Consider the following 16,135-nt stretch of genomic DNA (forward strand, 5'->3'; position numbering starts at 1 on the left):
GTATAGTGGCACATGCATAGCTCACTGCAGCCTTGACCTCCTGGGCTCAAGCAATCCTCCTACCCCAGCCTCCAGAGCAGCTGGTACTACAGAGCACACACACACACAAATAAGAAGGTAAAAATTAAAAGAACTCCTCTGTGAAAGTACTATGTACAATCTTTTTCTTTTGTCAAAAACATTTTTAAATATTATCTTGTGGCATCTTTTCAATAAAACATAATATACATCCTTAAAATAAATCTATTTTAAAATAAACTTTTTTAAAACACAAATATTAAAAATTATATTCCTAATCCCAAAGAATATAGATATAGATCCTTAATATAGAGTCTCCAATAGATCTCAAAAATATAGCATCTGGTATGTCATACTTCATAAATCCTATCACTTTTGAAAGCTTTTTTGTCCCATATCTTCTATTCCAAATCCATTCTAGATCAATAGCAAGAAATAAGATCAAATAAAACAACACATTTTGGTAACATTATCTGAAACAGTACCAAAATATGATGATTTCTTTAGAAACATGATAGTTAACACCAGAAAGAAAACACACTAGAACTATTTATAAAGAAATTATATTTAATTTTGGTAAATTTCAAGATATTTATATTTTAATGAGATGAATTGTTTGTAAGTAAACCAGTTAGCGCTAGATGCAGTTTGCTTCAGTTACCTGAAATTAGAATAGCAAGTTCATTAAATATATATAAATCAGTGGTACAGAGGCACTGTACCATATTGATGGAGGCTTCATTAATTTTCAATGATATAACCACTGTCGTATTTGTGTTCTAAAAAAACTAAGTGAGGTATACAATTACTTGTCCTCATCTCAAAATTCTTTTTTACATATTCCAACTTAGTAAATGAAAAGAAAACCTAACACTCCAAACATTTCTGCTAAAGTCTGTTAAATTTTACATTTTCTTATCTTTTTGTAGAGAATATATATGTTTGTACACGTAAATAATGTATATTTCTTTAAAAATAAATATGAAAAATAAAAATACTATAAAATAAGTTATCCTACAAATCATTTCACTGCATCAGCAATACAATTCATTTAGGCTTCCTAGTTGGCATCTGATTATACCTCAAAACCAAATATTATGTCATTGTTTATATATCATCAATAAAAAATCAAGACGTGGCAAATACAGTATCAGGAAAAATATCATTATTGAATATCTGAAGATGCTTTTTATCATAAGTTAGCACCCTAGAAAATAAAATAGAAAGAAAAAATTGTTCTAAGCAGGTCAAAATTATTTTTAATATTGTAGTTTTTTCATCTTATGCATGAGTTTGAGTTACAACCCAGTTGCATTACAGTAAAAAAAAAAAATTATTTAGCCAAGAAGTAATCAAAATATAATTGAAAATTAATTTTGAAATTTAATTTCTGACTGGGATTTACATACAAAAAAAGAGACTGGAGCTGTCCAGGTGGGCTATGCAACCATATATCCTTTCTTAGGCTTCAGTTTCCCCATCTGATTAAAAAAAAAAGGTGGAGGGAGACCTAAAATATAGCTAGAAGGATGTTTGCTAAGCTCCTTCCAAATTTAAATTAAGTCTGTCAACTTCCTATCAATCCTTTTAATAAAATAAATAGCATTTTGTAAGCTGTACTTTTGCACAAGCTTTCATACTAAGCCTGAGAGCCAAATCAGACATCACATTCCACTTTCCTAAAGGGGCTAATACTTAGATAATTTCTCTTCAGTGGCTGCTTTACACAAAACCATTTCCGTATTTGGAACCACGTACATTTGTATATTTGGTATCACCCAAACATTTTTGTTCCCTTGATGCTAACTTTGCAAAACCTGTACCCAATCAACCAAAATGATTTGCTTCCCCAAAGGACCTTTTCCTAAATCAGCAGAACAGCTAAAATTAGGCTGCAAGACTTCAGGTTTATGTTTCTTTAGCAAAGAGTAATTAAAAAAAAAAATAGCTTATTTAACAATAAAGCCCACTTTCACATCTTAACTACAAAGAAAATTTTTATAACTATAAACTTTCCTTTTCTTCCTTGTTAAAAAAAAAAAAAAAAAAAAGCCGGGCGCGGTGGCTCATGCCTGTAATCCCAGCACTTTGGGAGGCCGAGGTGGGCGGATCACGAGGTCAGGGGATCGAGACGATCCTGGCTAACATGGTGAAACCCCACCTCTACTAAAAACATACAAAAAAGATTAGCCGGGCTTGGTGGTGGGCGCCTGTAGTCCCAGCTACTCGGGAGGCTGAGGCAGGAGAACGGCGTGAACCTGGGAGGCGGAGCTTGCAGTGAGCCGAGATCACGCCACTGCACTCCAGCCTAGGCGACAGAACGAGACTCTGTCTCAAAAAAAAAAAAAACAGAAAGAAAAACTAATTTATTTTTAATGACTCAAAAGAAGAACTAAGACACTATAAAAGAAAAGGGGACAGAAGCCATGTCTGCCACATTCACTGTTGTTTCCCCAGAACTGTGTTTTCAACCCTCTTAGACCACAAAATTTACCTAGATAGAGAGTATAAAATACTGGTCCTCACCTCGAAAGACTATGGTAGGGCCCAGAAATCTGTATTTTAAAGCAGCACCCCAGATGATTCTTAGGATGAGGTAAGCTTTGGAATCACTGGCTGGAAAATTTATTGAGTGTATGAGAAAGACTGCAAATACATTTATTAGTAAACACCAACAACTAGTAAATTACTGTTGTCTTATTTTTTCTTTGAAAATAGGCTTAACACATTTGAAACCTGAAGAAAACCATTAAAATCTCATTTAATTTTCACTCAATTATTCTCATTCTATTTGCTGTCTCAGGAACAAGCTGCTAAGTAAACTGAAAATAAATTGCCAAAAGAGTCCTGAAACTGAAGCTAAAAAACTATATTTTTTTGGACATAGAATACTGAAAATAACTCTGTATGGATTATAGAGTAAATTTACTTGAATTCATAGATTTACTTGAATTCTTAAATTTACTCTAACTGTGCCTCATCTAATCTTCACAGTAAGGTATCACTACTAATGAGTGAACCCATTGTACAGATGAGAAAAAGTTTTAACAAGAATCACTAATTTTCCCTAAATCTCACAGCTAATAATAAGTAGCAAACCTAGGATTCCAACCCGGGCAATCATACTATCAGTATATATTTGTTAGACATAATATTTTTATGCCCACAGCAGAAAAAAAGCAATGAGAAAAAATTAATTCCATTTTTATATTTGTATCCCTAAAGGAAACTAATGAACTACTATTTTAGATCCTTACAGAATAAAATAATTTGCAATTTAACAAATAAGTTTGAACATCCAATAGACAGATTCACCTGTTTGACCCTTGGAATACAAGTTTGAGAACATAATTTCCATGGAAAAGAGAATGTCCATGAAGCCAAAGATGCTATGAAACTTTCTGATACCTGCAGGTAGAAATCTGGATAGATTTCCTCCAAAATTCAAAACTATATATAGTCGTGCACTACACAAGGACATTTTGGTCAAAGACAGACCACGTATACAATGATGTCTGTTCCTTAAGATTATAATACAGCTGAAAAATTCCTATCACCTAATGACTTCGTAGCCATCCTAACATCTTAGCACAACACATTACTCACTTGCTTATGGTGATAACTAGGGTAAACAAACCTACTGCCACCAGTCATATGAAAATATAGCATATGCAATTATGTACAGTGCATAGTAGTTAATAATGATAATAAATGACTATGATATTGGTTTGTATATTTACTATACTATGACCTCTTAATCCTTATTTTATAGTGTACTCCTTCTACTAATTAAAAAAAAAAGTTAACTGTGAAACAGCCTCAGCAGATCATTCAGGAGGTATTCTAAAAGAAGGCATTGTTATCATAGAAGATGACAACTCCATGCATGTTATTGCTCTCGAAGACTTTCCAATGGGAAAAAACGTGAGAGGGAAGACAGTGATATTGATGATCCTTGACCCTGTGTAGGCCTAGGCTAATTAATGTGTGTCCTACTGTGTATGTTTGTCTTAGTTTTTAATGAAAAAGCTAAAAAAGTAAAAACAAAAATAGGGCCACGTGTAGTGGCTCACGCCTGCAATCCCAGCACTTTGGGAGGTCAAGGCGAGAGGATCACTTGAGTCCAGGAGTTCAAGACCAGCCTAGGCAACATAATGATACCTCATCCCTACTAAAAATCAAAAAAATTAACCAGGCATGGTGGCGCCAACCTGGAGTCCCAGCTGTTCAGAAGGCTACAGCTGAAGGATTGCTTAAGCCAGGGATGTCAAGACTGCAGTGAGCCGTGATCATGCCCCTGCACTTCAGCCTGGTTGACAGAGTGAGACCCTGTCTCAAAAAAAGGAAAAACTAAATTTAAAATATTTTCTTTTTTTTTCCCCCCCCCGAGACAGTCTCGCTCTGTCGCCCAGGCTGGAGTGCAGTGGCACAATCTCGGCTCACTGCAACCTCTGCCTCCCAGGTTCAGGCGATTCTCCTGCCTCCGCCTCCCAAGTAGCTGGGACGACAGGTGTGTGCCACCACGCTCGGCTAATTTTTGGTATTTTCAGTAGAGATGGTGTTTCACTGTGTTAACCAGGATGGTCTCGATCTCCTGACCTAGTGATCTGCGTGCCTCAGCCTCCCAAAGTGCTGGGATTACAAACGTGAACCACCACGCCTGGCCTTAAAATGTTTTCAATAGAAAAAAAGTTTAAGTCTTATAGAATAAGGACATAAATAAAATATTTTTGTATAGCTGCATAATTTGTGTTTTAAGCTAGGTATTACAAAACAGTCAAAAAGTTCAAAAAAAGAAAAATTTATAAAGTAAAATTGTAACCATAAGCTAGGGTTTATTGTTGAAGAAAGAAAATTTTTTTATAAATTTAGTGTAGCCTAAGTATACAGGGCTTATAATGTCTACAGTAGTGTATAGTAATATGCTAGGCCTTAACATTCACTCACCACTTACTCACTGACTCACCCAGAACAACTTCCAGTCCTGCAAACTCCTTTCATGGTAACTGCCCTATATAGGCGTATCATTTTATCCTTTTTTACTATACCTTTTCTATGTTTAGATATGATTAGATACACAAAAACCATTGTGTTACAACTGCCTACAGTACTCAGTACAATAACACAGGCTACATAGACCTGTAGCCTACGAGCAATAAGCTACACCATATAGCTTAGGTATACAATAGACTATACCAGGTACTATACCATAAGCACACTGTATGATGTGCACACAGTAAAACTGACTAACATGAGTTTCTCAGAATGTATACCCATCATTAAGACATAATTTTGGGTAGGGCGCGGTGGCTTACGCCTGTAATCCCAGCACTTTGGGAGGCTGAGGCAGGCGGATCATAAGGTCAGGAGATCGAGACCATCCTGGCTAACACGGTGAAACCCTCTCTCCACTAAAAATACAAAAAATTAGCCGGGCGTGGTGGTAGGTGCCTGTAGTCCCAGCTACTCAGGAGGCTGAGGCAGGAGAATGGCTTGGACCAGGGAGGCGGAGCTTGCAGTGAGCCAAGATCACGCCACTGCACTCCAGCCTGGGGAGCAGAGCAAGACTCTATCTCAGAAAAAAAAATTTTAAAAGACATAATTTTGTGTGTGTGTGTGTGTGTGTGTGCGCGTGTATGTGTATATATATATATATGAAATAAATCTTTGAAAAGGATTCCCAGTGTAGAAGAGAATTAGAGGAGAGTAGAAATATTACAAATAATATAATCACTAAATATCTTGTAAACATAGTTTTAAAGAACTATAAGTTACGCTCAATAAGAAAAGTAACTAAGTATATTAGCATGCTGCATCTTAAAGACTGAAGTACACTAACAGTCATTTCTGATCAAACAAAAAATATATATTAGAGCCATATAATAAGCAATCTGTAACGAAATATTCATATTCTGCAGAGTGATCAGCACCATCCCTCACACTGGGAAAAAACAATTACAACTAACACAAATAACTAAATAACTAAAACTTTATTTTATGAAAGAGTTTTATTAATGTTGTAAGGTCAAAGAAAAGACTACTGACTACAATGATTTTTTCTTTTCTTTTTTTTTTTTTTTTGAGACAGAGTCTCACTCTGTATCACCTAGGCTGGAGTGCAGTGGTGTAGTCTCGGCTCACTACAACCTCCGCCTCCCTGGTTCAAGCGATTCTCCTGCCTCAGCTTCCCGAGTAGCTGGAATTACAGGCATGCCCCACCACGTCTGGCTAATTTTTTGTATTTTTAGTAGAGATGGAGTTTCACCATGTTGATCAGGCTGGTCTCGAACTCCTGACCTTGTAATCTACCTGCCTCGGCCTCCCAAAGCACTGGGATTACAGATGTGAGCCACTGCACACAGCCAATAATTTTCTAAGTAACTATTAAATTACCCAAATTTTAAGAGCTTCAGGGGGCTGGATGCTATCTATTATAAACAAGTGAACAAATCAAAGTTAAAAGGCTGGCCTATAACTCGCTAGTCTATGGTGAAACTAGAGCCTAGATTTTCTAACTTGAGATTTGGTGTTCCTTCTACTCCTCAAACTGTCTCTTGATAATAACATGCAACACCAACTCTTACATATGTGTGAAAGCACAAACTACCTCCCCTTCAGAAGTATCTTGAGACATCTTCACTGTAATTACCAGTCAGAAGACAGGAGGCATCAATTCTCTAGCGCTGTTCTGCATCATTATACTGCTAATCAACCTCAAAACACTCCATTAAAAGAAAACAATGCTTACAAAAGTATTAGGGAAGGAGCTGAGGTAGTAAAAACAAAAAAGTAATCAGAACTGTACAACTAAAAAGAAAATGTTAACAGGGCACTGCCAATTTCGAGGTAAAGAAAATAAACTGGGGCCGGGCGCAACAGCTCATGCCTGTAATCCCAGCACTTTGGGAGACCAAGGTGGGAGGCCAAGGTGGGCAGATCACTTGAGTTCAGGAGTTCAAGACCAGCCTGGGCAAGATGGCCAAACCCCATCTTTACTAAAAATACAAAAATTAGCCAGGCGTGGTGGCACACACCTGTAATCCCAGCTACTCAGGAGGCTAAGGCATGAGAATTGCTTGAACCCGGGAGGCAAGGTTGCAGTGAGCCGAGATCGCACCACTGCACTCCAACCTAGGCAACAGAGAGAGACTGTCTCAAACAAAAAAGAAAAACAAGAGGTACACTGGGAAACTGGGAAAAATCTGCAAGACTACAGGCAGAAGTAAATGCTTTAACAATAGTGAGGCTAGCTTTCGCTAACAAATATGACGGAGTAACTGATGCCAGACTAGCCTTCCCACCATGAGCAACCATAAAATAAAGTGCATAATACAACTGTTTACAGGCCTTAGACAACAGGCAGGACAGGACATCCCTGAGAGATAGGAAACTCACAAGGTGAGCCCTACAATTGCCTCAGCTTTCTATCTGGGAAAAATTGCCATGACCATGGCCCGGCAAGCAAGAGTTTAAGAAGGGAATAGTGATTGTGCTCAGTCAAATAGGCAGAGATCAGAATGCAGGGTAGCTGATGTGGCTGAAATCCACAAGGCAGAGAGGCTAGAAGACATGTAGGATTCCCCCATAAATCCCTGGCCAAGAAATAGGCTGCACATGTGTAGGGCAAAACTAATCAAGGCTTAAAAGAGAGTGGTTAAGAGACGAAAATACACTCGAGTTGAGGAATACTGGGTACACTTAGAGTTCCCACCAGCCAAAGCAGAGAAACCACATTAACACCTTATTAACAGCTCAGATATCCAGCTGAGATATCAAAAATGCCTCAACTAAGAGTAAGAACCACATCCTAGAATAAGGCATACACTAGGTGCACCCTTAAAAAGACTAAAATCAAGCCCCAACAAGTTTTTGAAGGATTAAAAATGTGAGGTTGAGTTACACTAAAGGAAGGAAACAATGGGTTCTCCACATATCATTCTAGCAAAGAGTAAAACCAAGCCTACACAAGTTCAAAGTGATCTGCCAGTAACTGAACTACCTGCAAGAATTTTAAAAATCAACACTTTTCACAAAAAGACAAAATCCAGAATTTCTATAATGTACCACCAACAATTAAAAAGTAGTAAACATGCAAAAATAAATAAGAAGAAAAATGTAACCTGCAGTCAATAGAAACCAACCCTGAGATGGCTGGGCGTGATGGCTCACACCTGTAATCCCCACATTTTGGGAGGCTGAGGCATGCAGATCACTTGAGCTCAGGAGTTTGAGACCAGCCTGGGAAACATAGCAAGACCCCATCTCTACTAAAAATTTTAAAAAAGAAAAAAAAAAAAATGCTGGGCGCGGTGGCTCACACCTGTAATCCCAGCACTTGGGGAGGCCAAGGTGGGCAGATCACGAGGTCAGAAGATCAAGACCATCCTGGCTAACACGGTGAAACTCTGTCTCTACTAAAAATACAAAAAATTAGCCCGGCATGGTGGCGGGTGCCTGTAGTCCCAGCTACTCGGGAGGCTGAGGCAGGAGAATGGCATGAACCTGGGAGGTGGAGCTTGCAGTGAGCTGAGATCACACCACTGCACTCCAGCCTAGGCGACAGAGCAAGACTCCATCTCAAAAAAATAAATAAATAAAATAAAAAATAAAAAAATAAAAATAAATAAAAATTAGCCAGGTGAGGTGCCATGCACCTGTAGCCCTGGCTACTCAGGAGGCTGAGGCAGGAGGATCATTTGAGCCCAGGAGTTATACTACATGGCTTAAAAAAATTTTTTAAAGTAAATGAATGGAAAAAAGCATACTATCAAATAATAAGCACCAGAAAACTGACAGTGCTAAATTATTATCAAATAGAATCTTCAGGAAAAAGCGTATTACAAGAGATAAAGAGGGCCATTTCATAATGATAAAAGGAGAAATGTATTAGGAAGGCATAACAATCCCAAATATGTACCTAAGAAGAGAGTTCCAAAATGCATAAAGTATGACAAAACTTACAAGAAAAACTGACAAATCTATAATCATAGTGGAGTAATTCATAAGATGAGTAGATAAAATAAATTAATAAAGATACAGAAGATCTGTGTAATGCTATCAACCAAGATGGGTATGGTAGTATGTACCACATTTATAACTTATACTACACTACACCCAACAACCACAGAATGCATATTCTTTTCAAATGTACAATGATTGTTCACAAAGACAGGCTATATGCTGGACCATAAGTAAGCTTTCAAAAAACTTCAAAAGACTGAAATTTTATAGAGTTGTGTCCTCTTATCACAACAGAAAATTATAAATTAATATCTAGAATGTCCCTTTTCTAAATCTTCCACCTAGAATAAGTGCCTTTTCCTAATTTTCTACCCAGAGGGGGCTCTGTTTCCCAATTTGCACAAAGGTACTGAATAAGATCAGTACATTAAATGACTTAATACCACTTATCATTCTTATCAACAAATAAATTCAAACAATCTGATAAAACTTTTAAACATAACTAACAATTTAGAGGAAATACTGAGAACAGAAGAACATATTTAACAATATCACAAAGATGCAATAAGCAAAATTCAGACTCTTCAGGATAAACTCTCCAGTAACATCAGTAAATGAGAAATAGGAGAACAGAAAAATAAAAAGGGAAAAAAGAAAGAGAAAGATCTTAAGTAACTATCACAAAATATTGCCTTTATATATCAGGATGGTAGGTGCTTGATTTTGCTTATCTTGTGCTTTGTGTCTTGTGCGTGTTTAAAGAAAAAAGTAGATTTAGCATGTAAAATTTCCAGAGACAAGTTTTGCCAAGAATGGTTGGGATAGAAATTAATTTTTTTTAAGACAGAGTCTTGCTCTGTAGCCTAGGCTGGAGTACAGTGGTATGATCTCAGCTCACTGCAACCTCCACCTCCCAGGTTCAAGTGATTCTCCTGCCTTAGCCTCCCAAGTAGCTGGGATTACAGGCACACGCCACCACACCCGGCTAATTTTTGTGTTTTTAGTAGATAAGGGGTTTCACTATGTTGGCCAGGATGGTCTTGAACTCCTGACCTCAGGTGATCCACCCGCCTCGGCCTCCCAAAGTGCTGGGATTACAGGCATAAGCCACGGCGTCCAACCAGAAATTAAATTATTAAAGCTTGTACTTTAATGAGAATTAGATACCACCGCCTCCATATAATTCTATATGCCTTCAGAACGGAAGGCCCATTTCTTGAAATAAGTGGCCTGATAAAGAAAAAAAAAACTACCATTTTCTGTAATTGAGACAATGTTCATCCTTGAACAGAAAAAAAAAAAAAAAAAAACACGAAATCCAATCTTCTTCTATATGCATACAATCAATTCATTTGTGCATTTGCTAGATTAAATTGATAAGTAGAGAAATATCCTTCTTCAATTGCAAGCAGCTAAGACAGAAAGGTATTTAATAATGTTTCACCTCTTTTCTCTCATCTCTGCTCCTGTATTTTCTCCCTTAAGTAAAACTCCTAGTTAATTTTTCCATAACCCTATAGTTCCTCTTTTATGAAGCACTACTCCTACTCACTTTATCACTTGCCTCCAAAAAGTCTTCGCTACTTGAGGACACGAAAAAAAAAATAAGTTAATAAAATCCTGTGGAAGTAAGCCTTCAAGATAGCCCAGTGATATTCACACTCTTGGTATTCACACTTTTGTGTGTACTCTCCCACATTATAACACTACAGTACACCAGAGGTGATGGTATATCACTTCTATCATTAGGTTTTAAAAGGCTCTGCAGCTTCCAGTTCCCTTCCTCTCTCCCTTTCTCTCTTCCCCGCTCCATCTCCCCAACCTTCCTCACCTCTGCTCATATCATTAGTTCTGGGAGAAGCCATGTCATAAGTAGACCTATGGAAGAGTCCATGGGGAGGAACTGAAGCCTCCTGAAAAGAGCCACATGAGTGACCTTGGAAACGGATACCCCAGGCCCAGTCAAGTCCAGACTGCAGTCCTAGCCAACAACTTGACTACAACATCGTAAGACTGAGCCAGAATCATTCAGCAAAATAATACCTGCTCCTCTCAAGCTAACAATCATATTATTAAAATGCCTATATTCAATCCCATGAAATACATGCTATAAAAACCCAACGAAGTATCAAAAAAATTTTTCATTAAGAGCCAAGATGAGGTCGGGGACAGTGGCTCACACCTGTAATCTCAGCACTTTGGGAGGCCGAGGCGGGCAGATCACCTGAGTTTGGGAGTTCAAGACCAGCCTGACCAACATGGAGAAACCCCGTCTCTACTAAAACTACAAAATTAGCCGGGCGTAGTGGTGCATCTCTGTAATCCCAGCTACTCGGGAGGCTGAGAAAGGATAATTGCTTGAACCCGGAAGGCGGAGGTTGCGGTAAGCTATCACACCATTGCACTCCAGCCTGGGCAACAACAGCAAAACTCCATCTCAGGCCGGGCGTGGTGGTTCATGCCTGTAATCTCAACACTTTGAGAGGATGGATGTGGCTGGATCACCAAGTTAGTAGTTTGAGACCAGCCTGGCCAACACAGTGAAACCCCCATCTCTACTAAAAATACAAAAATTAGCCGAGCATGGTGGCATGCACCTGTAATCCCAGCTACTTGGGAGTCTGAGGCAGAAGAATCACTTGAACCTGAGAGATGGAGATTGCAGTGAGCCGAGATCATGCCACTGCACTCCAGCTTGGGTGACAGAACAAGACTTCGTCTCAAAAAAAAAAAAAAAAGATGCTTTTAAACATCTTTTAAAATGCAAGATTTTAAAAAGTACTATTACCCAATATTGGCAATAGGAATCTCCATACAGTTGTTGGGAACATAATTGACAAGATCTTTTTTTTTTTTTTAAAGATGGGGTTTCCCTATGTTGTCCAAGTTGGTCTGGAACTGCTGGGCTCAAGCAATCCTCCCTCCTCAGCCCCCAAGTAGCTAGGATTACAGGTAGGCACAACCATGCCTGTCTTGACATAATCTTTTTTGAGAACAACTGGGCCATATTTATCAAATTTAAAAGCCAGAAACTCTGACCCAACAATTCTACTACTGGACATTACCCTGTGATTTTTACCTGTTATATCTTATGATATACTGGCCTAAGTGCTCAAAGATATATATATAAAGATATCAAAGATATAAATATATACATATTTATGGATGGTTACTCCAGGGAAAAACTGAAAATTAAATAAATATTAATTTTTAAAATTTGGGTAAATAAATTATATTTGAACAATGGACTACTATCAAATTGTTAAAAGAAAAAAACATATGCATATTGATCTAGAGAGATTATCCAATATACATAATGAAAAAAGCAAGGAAATATATACATATATACACACATATATATGTTTCTGCTATATTCCTGTTTATGCTAAAGGAAGAAAAAGTTTTCTACCCAAACACACCCATGTTTACATATGCATAGAAAATATCTGAAAATATACACAAACAACCTAAAAGTTGTCACCTCTGGAGAAGTGAACCACGAAACTTTTTTTTTTTTTTTTTTGACAGAGTCTTGCTCGGTTGCCAGGTTGGAGTGCAGTGGCACAATCTCAGCTCACTGCAAGCTCCGCCTCCTGGGGTGAACCACAAAAATGTTTACCTTTCACTTAATAATTTAGGTTGCTTTTATTATTGTTTATATAATTTTAATTTTTTTAAATGATTGCCAAAAAAATCAGTGAGTTCTCGCCTCCATTCAGAAACAGCAGTGTGTTAGCTTAAAGTACTTCTTTAAAAAGATGACTAATTAGATAGTCAACATGCTAAAGAAAATTACAACAGAGTCGTTATAATCAAAGCTGTATTTTCATGTTTTATAGTGTACCGAAATCATTTAAAGCTAATCATTATTGTGCAAGTATTTCATAGCAGGCCAAGTAAGTCCTGTTTTAATTTTATTTCTACTTATCACCCATGCCACACGCAAAGAATATTAATAATAAAATAGCCAATATATAGTAAACAAATATTATGTGACAGAAACTCTACTAAATATCTCTAAATATTTTACATATATTATTTAATACTTAAGGACCATGATACAAGCAGCACTATTTTCTCTATTGTACAAACAAGAAAAACTGCTAACAAAGAGTTAGTCATTTGCCTAAGGCCACAGAGCCGGTAAAAGAATGTGAAATCAGACAGGCTCATTCCAAAGCTTGTTCTCTCAGCCAGTATGCTACAGCCTTTTACTCATTTTGTTCACATTTCAAGTCAAAAAAGGACTGTAAAATGTAGCCTGTTATCTAACAGGTTAGCAAATTAATCAGATTAAATGCAACACCAGAATGAATTAGACAAAAGTCTTAACTCTTAGACCTTAACAAAAAGGGCTGAGGACACAACAAAAGCAATTTCAATTAAAATAAATATTTTATAATTGCCTAATGAAAATGCCATTTATGTTAACTGAAATCATATAATCCTCCCTGAATGCTAATTGCTGCTAGGCCAGAAAATTACATTTAGCATCCTTCTGGTAAATTACATTTAGTTAGCATCCTTCCCAAAAAAATAAACTCTCTTTCCTGTTCCACTTTCCTGTTTCCACTATAACAAACCTGATAAAGAAAAATGGAGAGAAATTGAACGAAATCTCTCTAAAAACAGTCTATCTACAGTGTTTTCCACATAGAATTCCCTTTTCCATGCATTCTTCTTGATTACTTTTACCTTACTTCTAATCTTAAACCATTCAATCACAGCTCTACTATACTTCCTTTGCAGAGTAAAGCAAAGGAAAATAAAGATTAGAAAAGTTAAGTAAGCTAATAAATCCCATATAATAATTATAGCTACAGCTAATCATGTAATTTATGCTTAGCTAAAGACCCTGTCATTGCTCTACGTTTTTGTCAGCATTTGGGGGTTGGGAGGAGACCTTGTCTACACACTGTAGATTATCCATTATTTTTTGCCTCCTATAAACCTCAAAGAAACTACAGGAATATGTGCTCACCATTACATGGCACCTTTTTATCCCAAAGTGCTTTCTAGAACCACCTTCACTAAACCACATCTGACAAGAAATCTGGCAAGAAACACTTTGACCAATCCCTGTTTCAAAATACACAAACTCAACCTCCCTCCTTCTACCCCCTTCCCTTGAAAATGGGCGTTCTAAAGTCAGACTTCCTGGGTTCCAGTTCTCTCAAGGCCCACTTAATAAGGGCCCTTGAGCAGTCTCGATTTCCTTCCCTGTGAAATGGAAATACCAGTACCTACTTCATGGGACTGTTGTAGGAATGAACTGAGATAATTCATGGTAAGGCGCTTAGAACACTGCCTGGCACAAAATGTGCACTCAAATGCCAGCCATTATTATATCTTCAAAATTAACTACCTAGAGTCCGGGTTTTCTTCATTTTAATGATGGGAGTCTAACCGAACTCCATCAGGACAAGTGGGCATACACATGGGGTTTTTTAATTAACTCATACAATAAATAGCAGCAGTATATACTCAAGCAAATTTTAAGTTTTCATAGCACTTTCGCACTTTTTCAATAAAAACATTTCATATGAAATAAACCCTCCAATCCCCCACGCTTTTAATCAGCGATGTCTAGAGCCCAATAAACACCACAAAGCCTGGAAATACAGTCGGGATACTACTCATTGGCTATGGAGGAAGGAACCTGACAAACTGCTGGGAGCCACACTGAGAACCCGCAGTTCAAAGCATGCCAGAGCCGCTCGGGGCTAGCGGCTACCGTCCATTTAAAGCCACAACGCCGTCTTTTCCCATTTCCTCACCAATGTTGAAACTAACACCACCAACGCCCTTTGCTCCCACTAAAACGAGGCCTAGCATCTCCCGGCCCTCTCCTCCCACCCAGCACGTCTCTCCCCCAGGGAATCCACTGCCGCCCAACTCACAGAGTGTGTCCGCACACATTCACCATCAGCTTCAAGGAAGGGTTCCGATATTTGGTGGTCTTACACCGAGGGCAACCCTGATCGTCCATGGCGGTTTCCCTCCTACAGACTCCCCCGGGCGCCTGCTTCAGCCACAGCCACCTTACAAGCCCCCTCAGACGCGACCAAGCAGGTTCCTACCAACAGGCGCTTGGCAGAGATGGTCCCTTCGCGAAAGAGCACCGGCCAGGGGCGAGGCGCTGCAACACAAACGTTCCGGCAGTCAGTTCCCCGGTCTTGCATCTAGAGCTTGGTCTTAGCCTTCCGTAAAGCAACTTAATACCTTGAATTTGACAGGGGAACTTTTAAAATGGCAAATTAAACACAAATCCGTGTCTCCACGCACCCAGTTGCGTTTTTCAAGGTACTGTGTCACAATTAGGAAGATAAATTCCATCTTGTTCTGTCTGGAAACATTCCCATGATTTCAAAGATTTATGAGCAGCGTACTTATTTTCTTTTGGACCACTTAATAGCCTGTGCTTTATACTTCTTTATAATTGCATAGTCATGTAAGCTCGGCTGATAATATGCATTCGCAGATATAAAATTTGAAAAAGCTATCTACTCCCCCATCAGACAGTATTTATTTCCCCAAATACCTAGGATAAAATCATATAAGAATACATACAGAAGAATTTAGTTCAGCAATTCCAAGATCTGATAGCCTGAATATCTATGTAAATTGTAAACCATGTTCATCACATTTATCAAGAAGGCAAATTGAAGTCTGTAAACAGCTCTATTAAATAATAAACTTTCCCACTGTAAAGGACACATCTTATTCATCTCCAAAATAAAGATTTGTTGATATTTAATAAGTAGACTAAGTGAAGAATTAATGAATGACTATCAAACAATAGTGTAATGTGAAAATTTTAGTGTCATTTTTGTAACCACCTTCACCTGACCCAAACTCCATCAGAAGGCAATATGAAAACAAGATTTTTGGCTGGGCGCGGTGGCTCAAGCCTGTAATCCCAGCACTTTGGGAGGCCGAGACGGGCGGATCATGAGGTCAGGAGATCGAGACCATCCTGGCTAACACGGTGAAACCCCGTCTCTACTAAAAAATACAAAAAACTAGCCGGGCGAAGTGGCGGGTGCCTGTAGTCCCAGCTACTGGGGAGGCTGAGGCAGGAGAATGGCGTGAACCCGAGAGGAGGAGCTTGCAGTGGGCTGAGATCCGGCCACTGCACTCCAGCCTGGGTGACAGA

General features: G+C 38.3%; 1 protein-coding gene across 2 annotated transcripts in view; it reads right to left on the reverse strand.

The window, feature by feature from the left end:
- LOC105473658 (MNAT1 component of CDK activating kinase) overlaps positions 1–15,088 on the reverse strand; it is a 244,838-nt gene extending 229,750 nt beyond the window's left edge. Inside the window, exon 1 of one of the 2 annotated variants that reach the window (XM_071100058.1) lies at positions 14,880–15,088. In XM_071100058.1, coding sequence (XP_070956159.1) covers positions 14,880–14,968 — 89 coding nt within the window. In that variant the 5' untranslated portion in view covers positions 14,969–15,088. The remainder of the gene's footprint in view (positions 1–14,879) is intronic. The other variant, XM_071100057.1, reaches the window with a different exon arrangement.
- Between the last annotated feature and the right edge of the window lie 1,047 nt (positions 15,089–16,135).

The sequence above is a fragment of the Macaca nemestrina genome, chromosome 7 (genome assembly GCF_043159975.1).
Source record: "Macaca nemestrina isolate mMacNem1 chromosome 7, mMacNem.hap1, whole genome shotgun sequence".
Taxonomy (NCBI): Eukaryota; Metazoa; Chordata; class Mammalia; order Primates; family Cercopithecidae; genus Macaca; species Macaca nemestrina.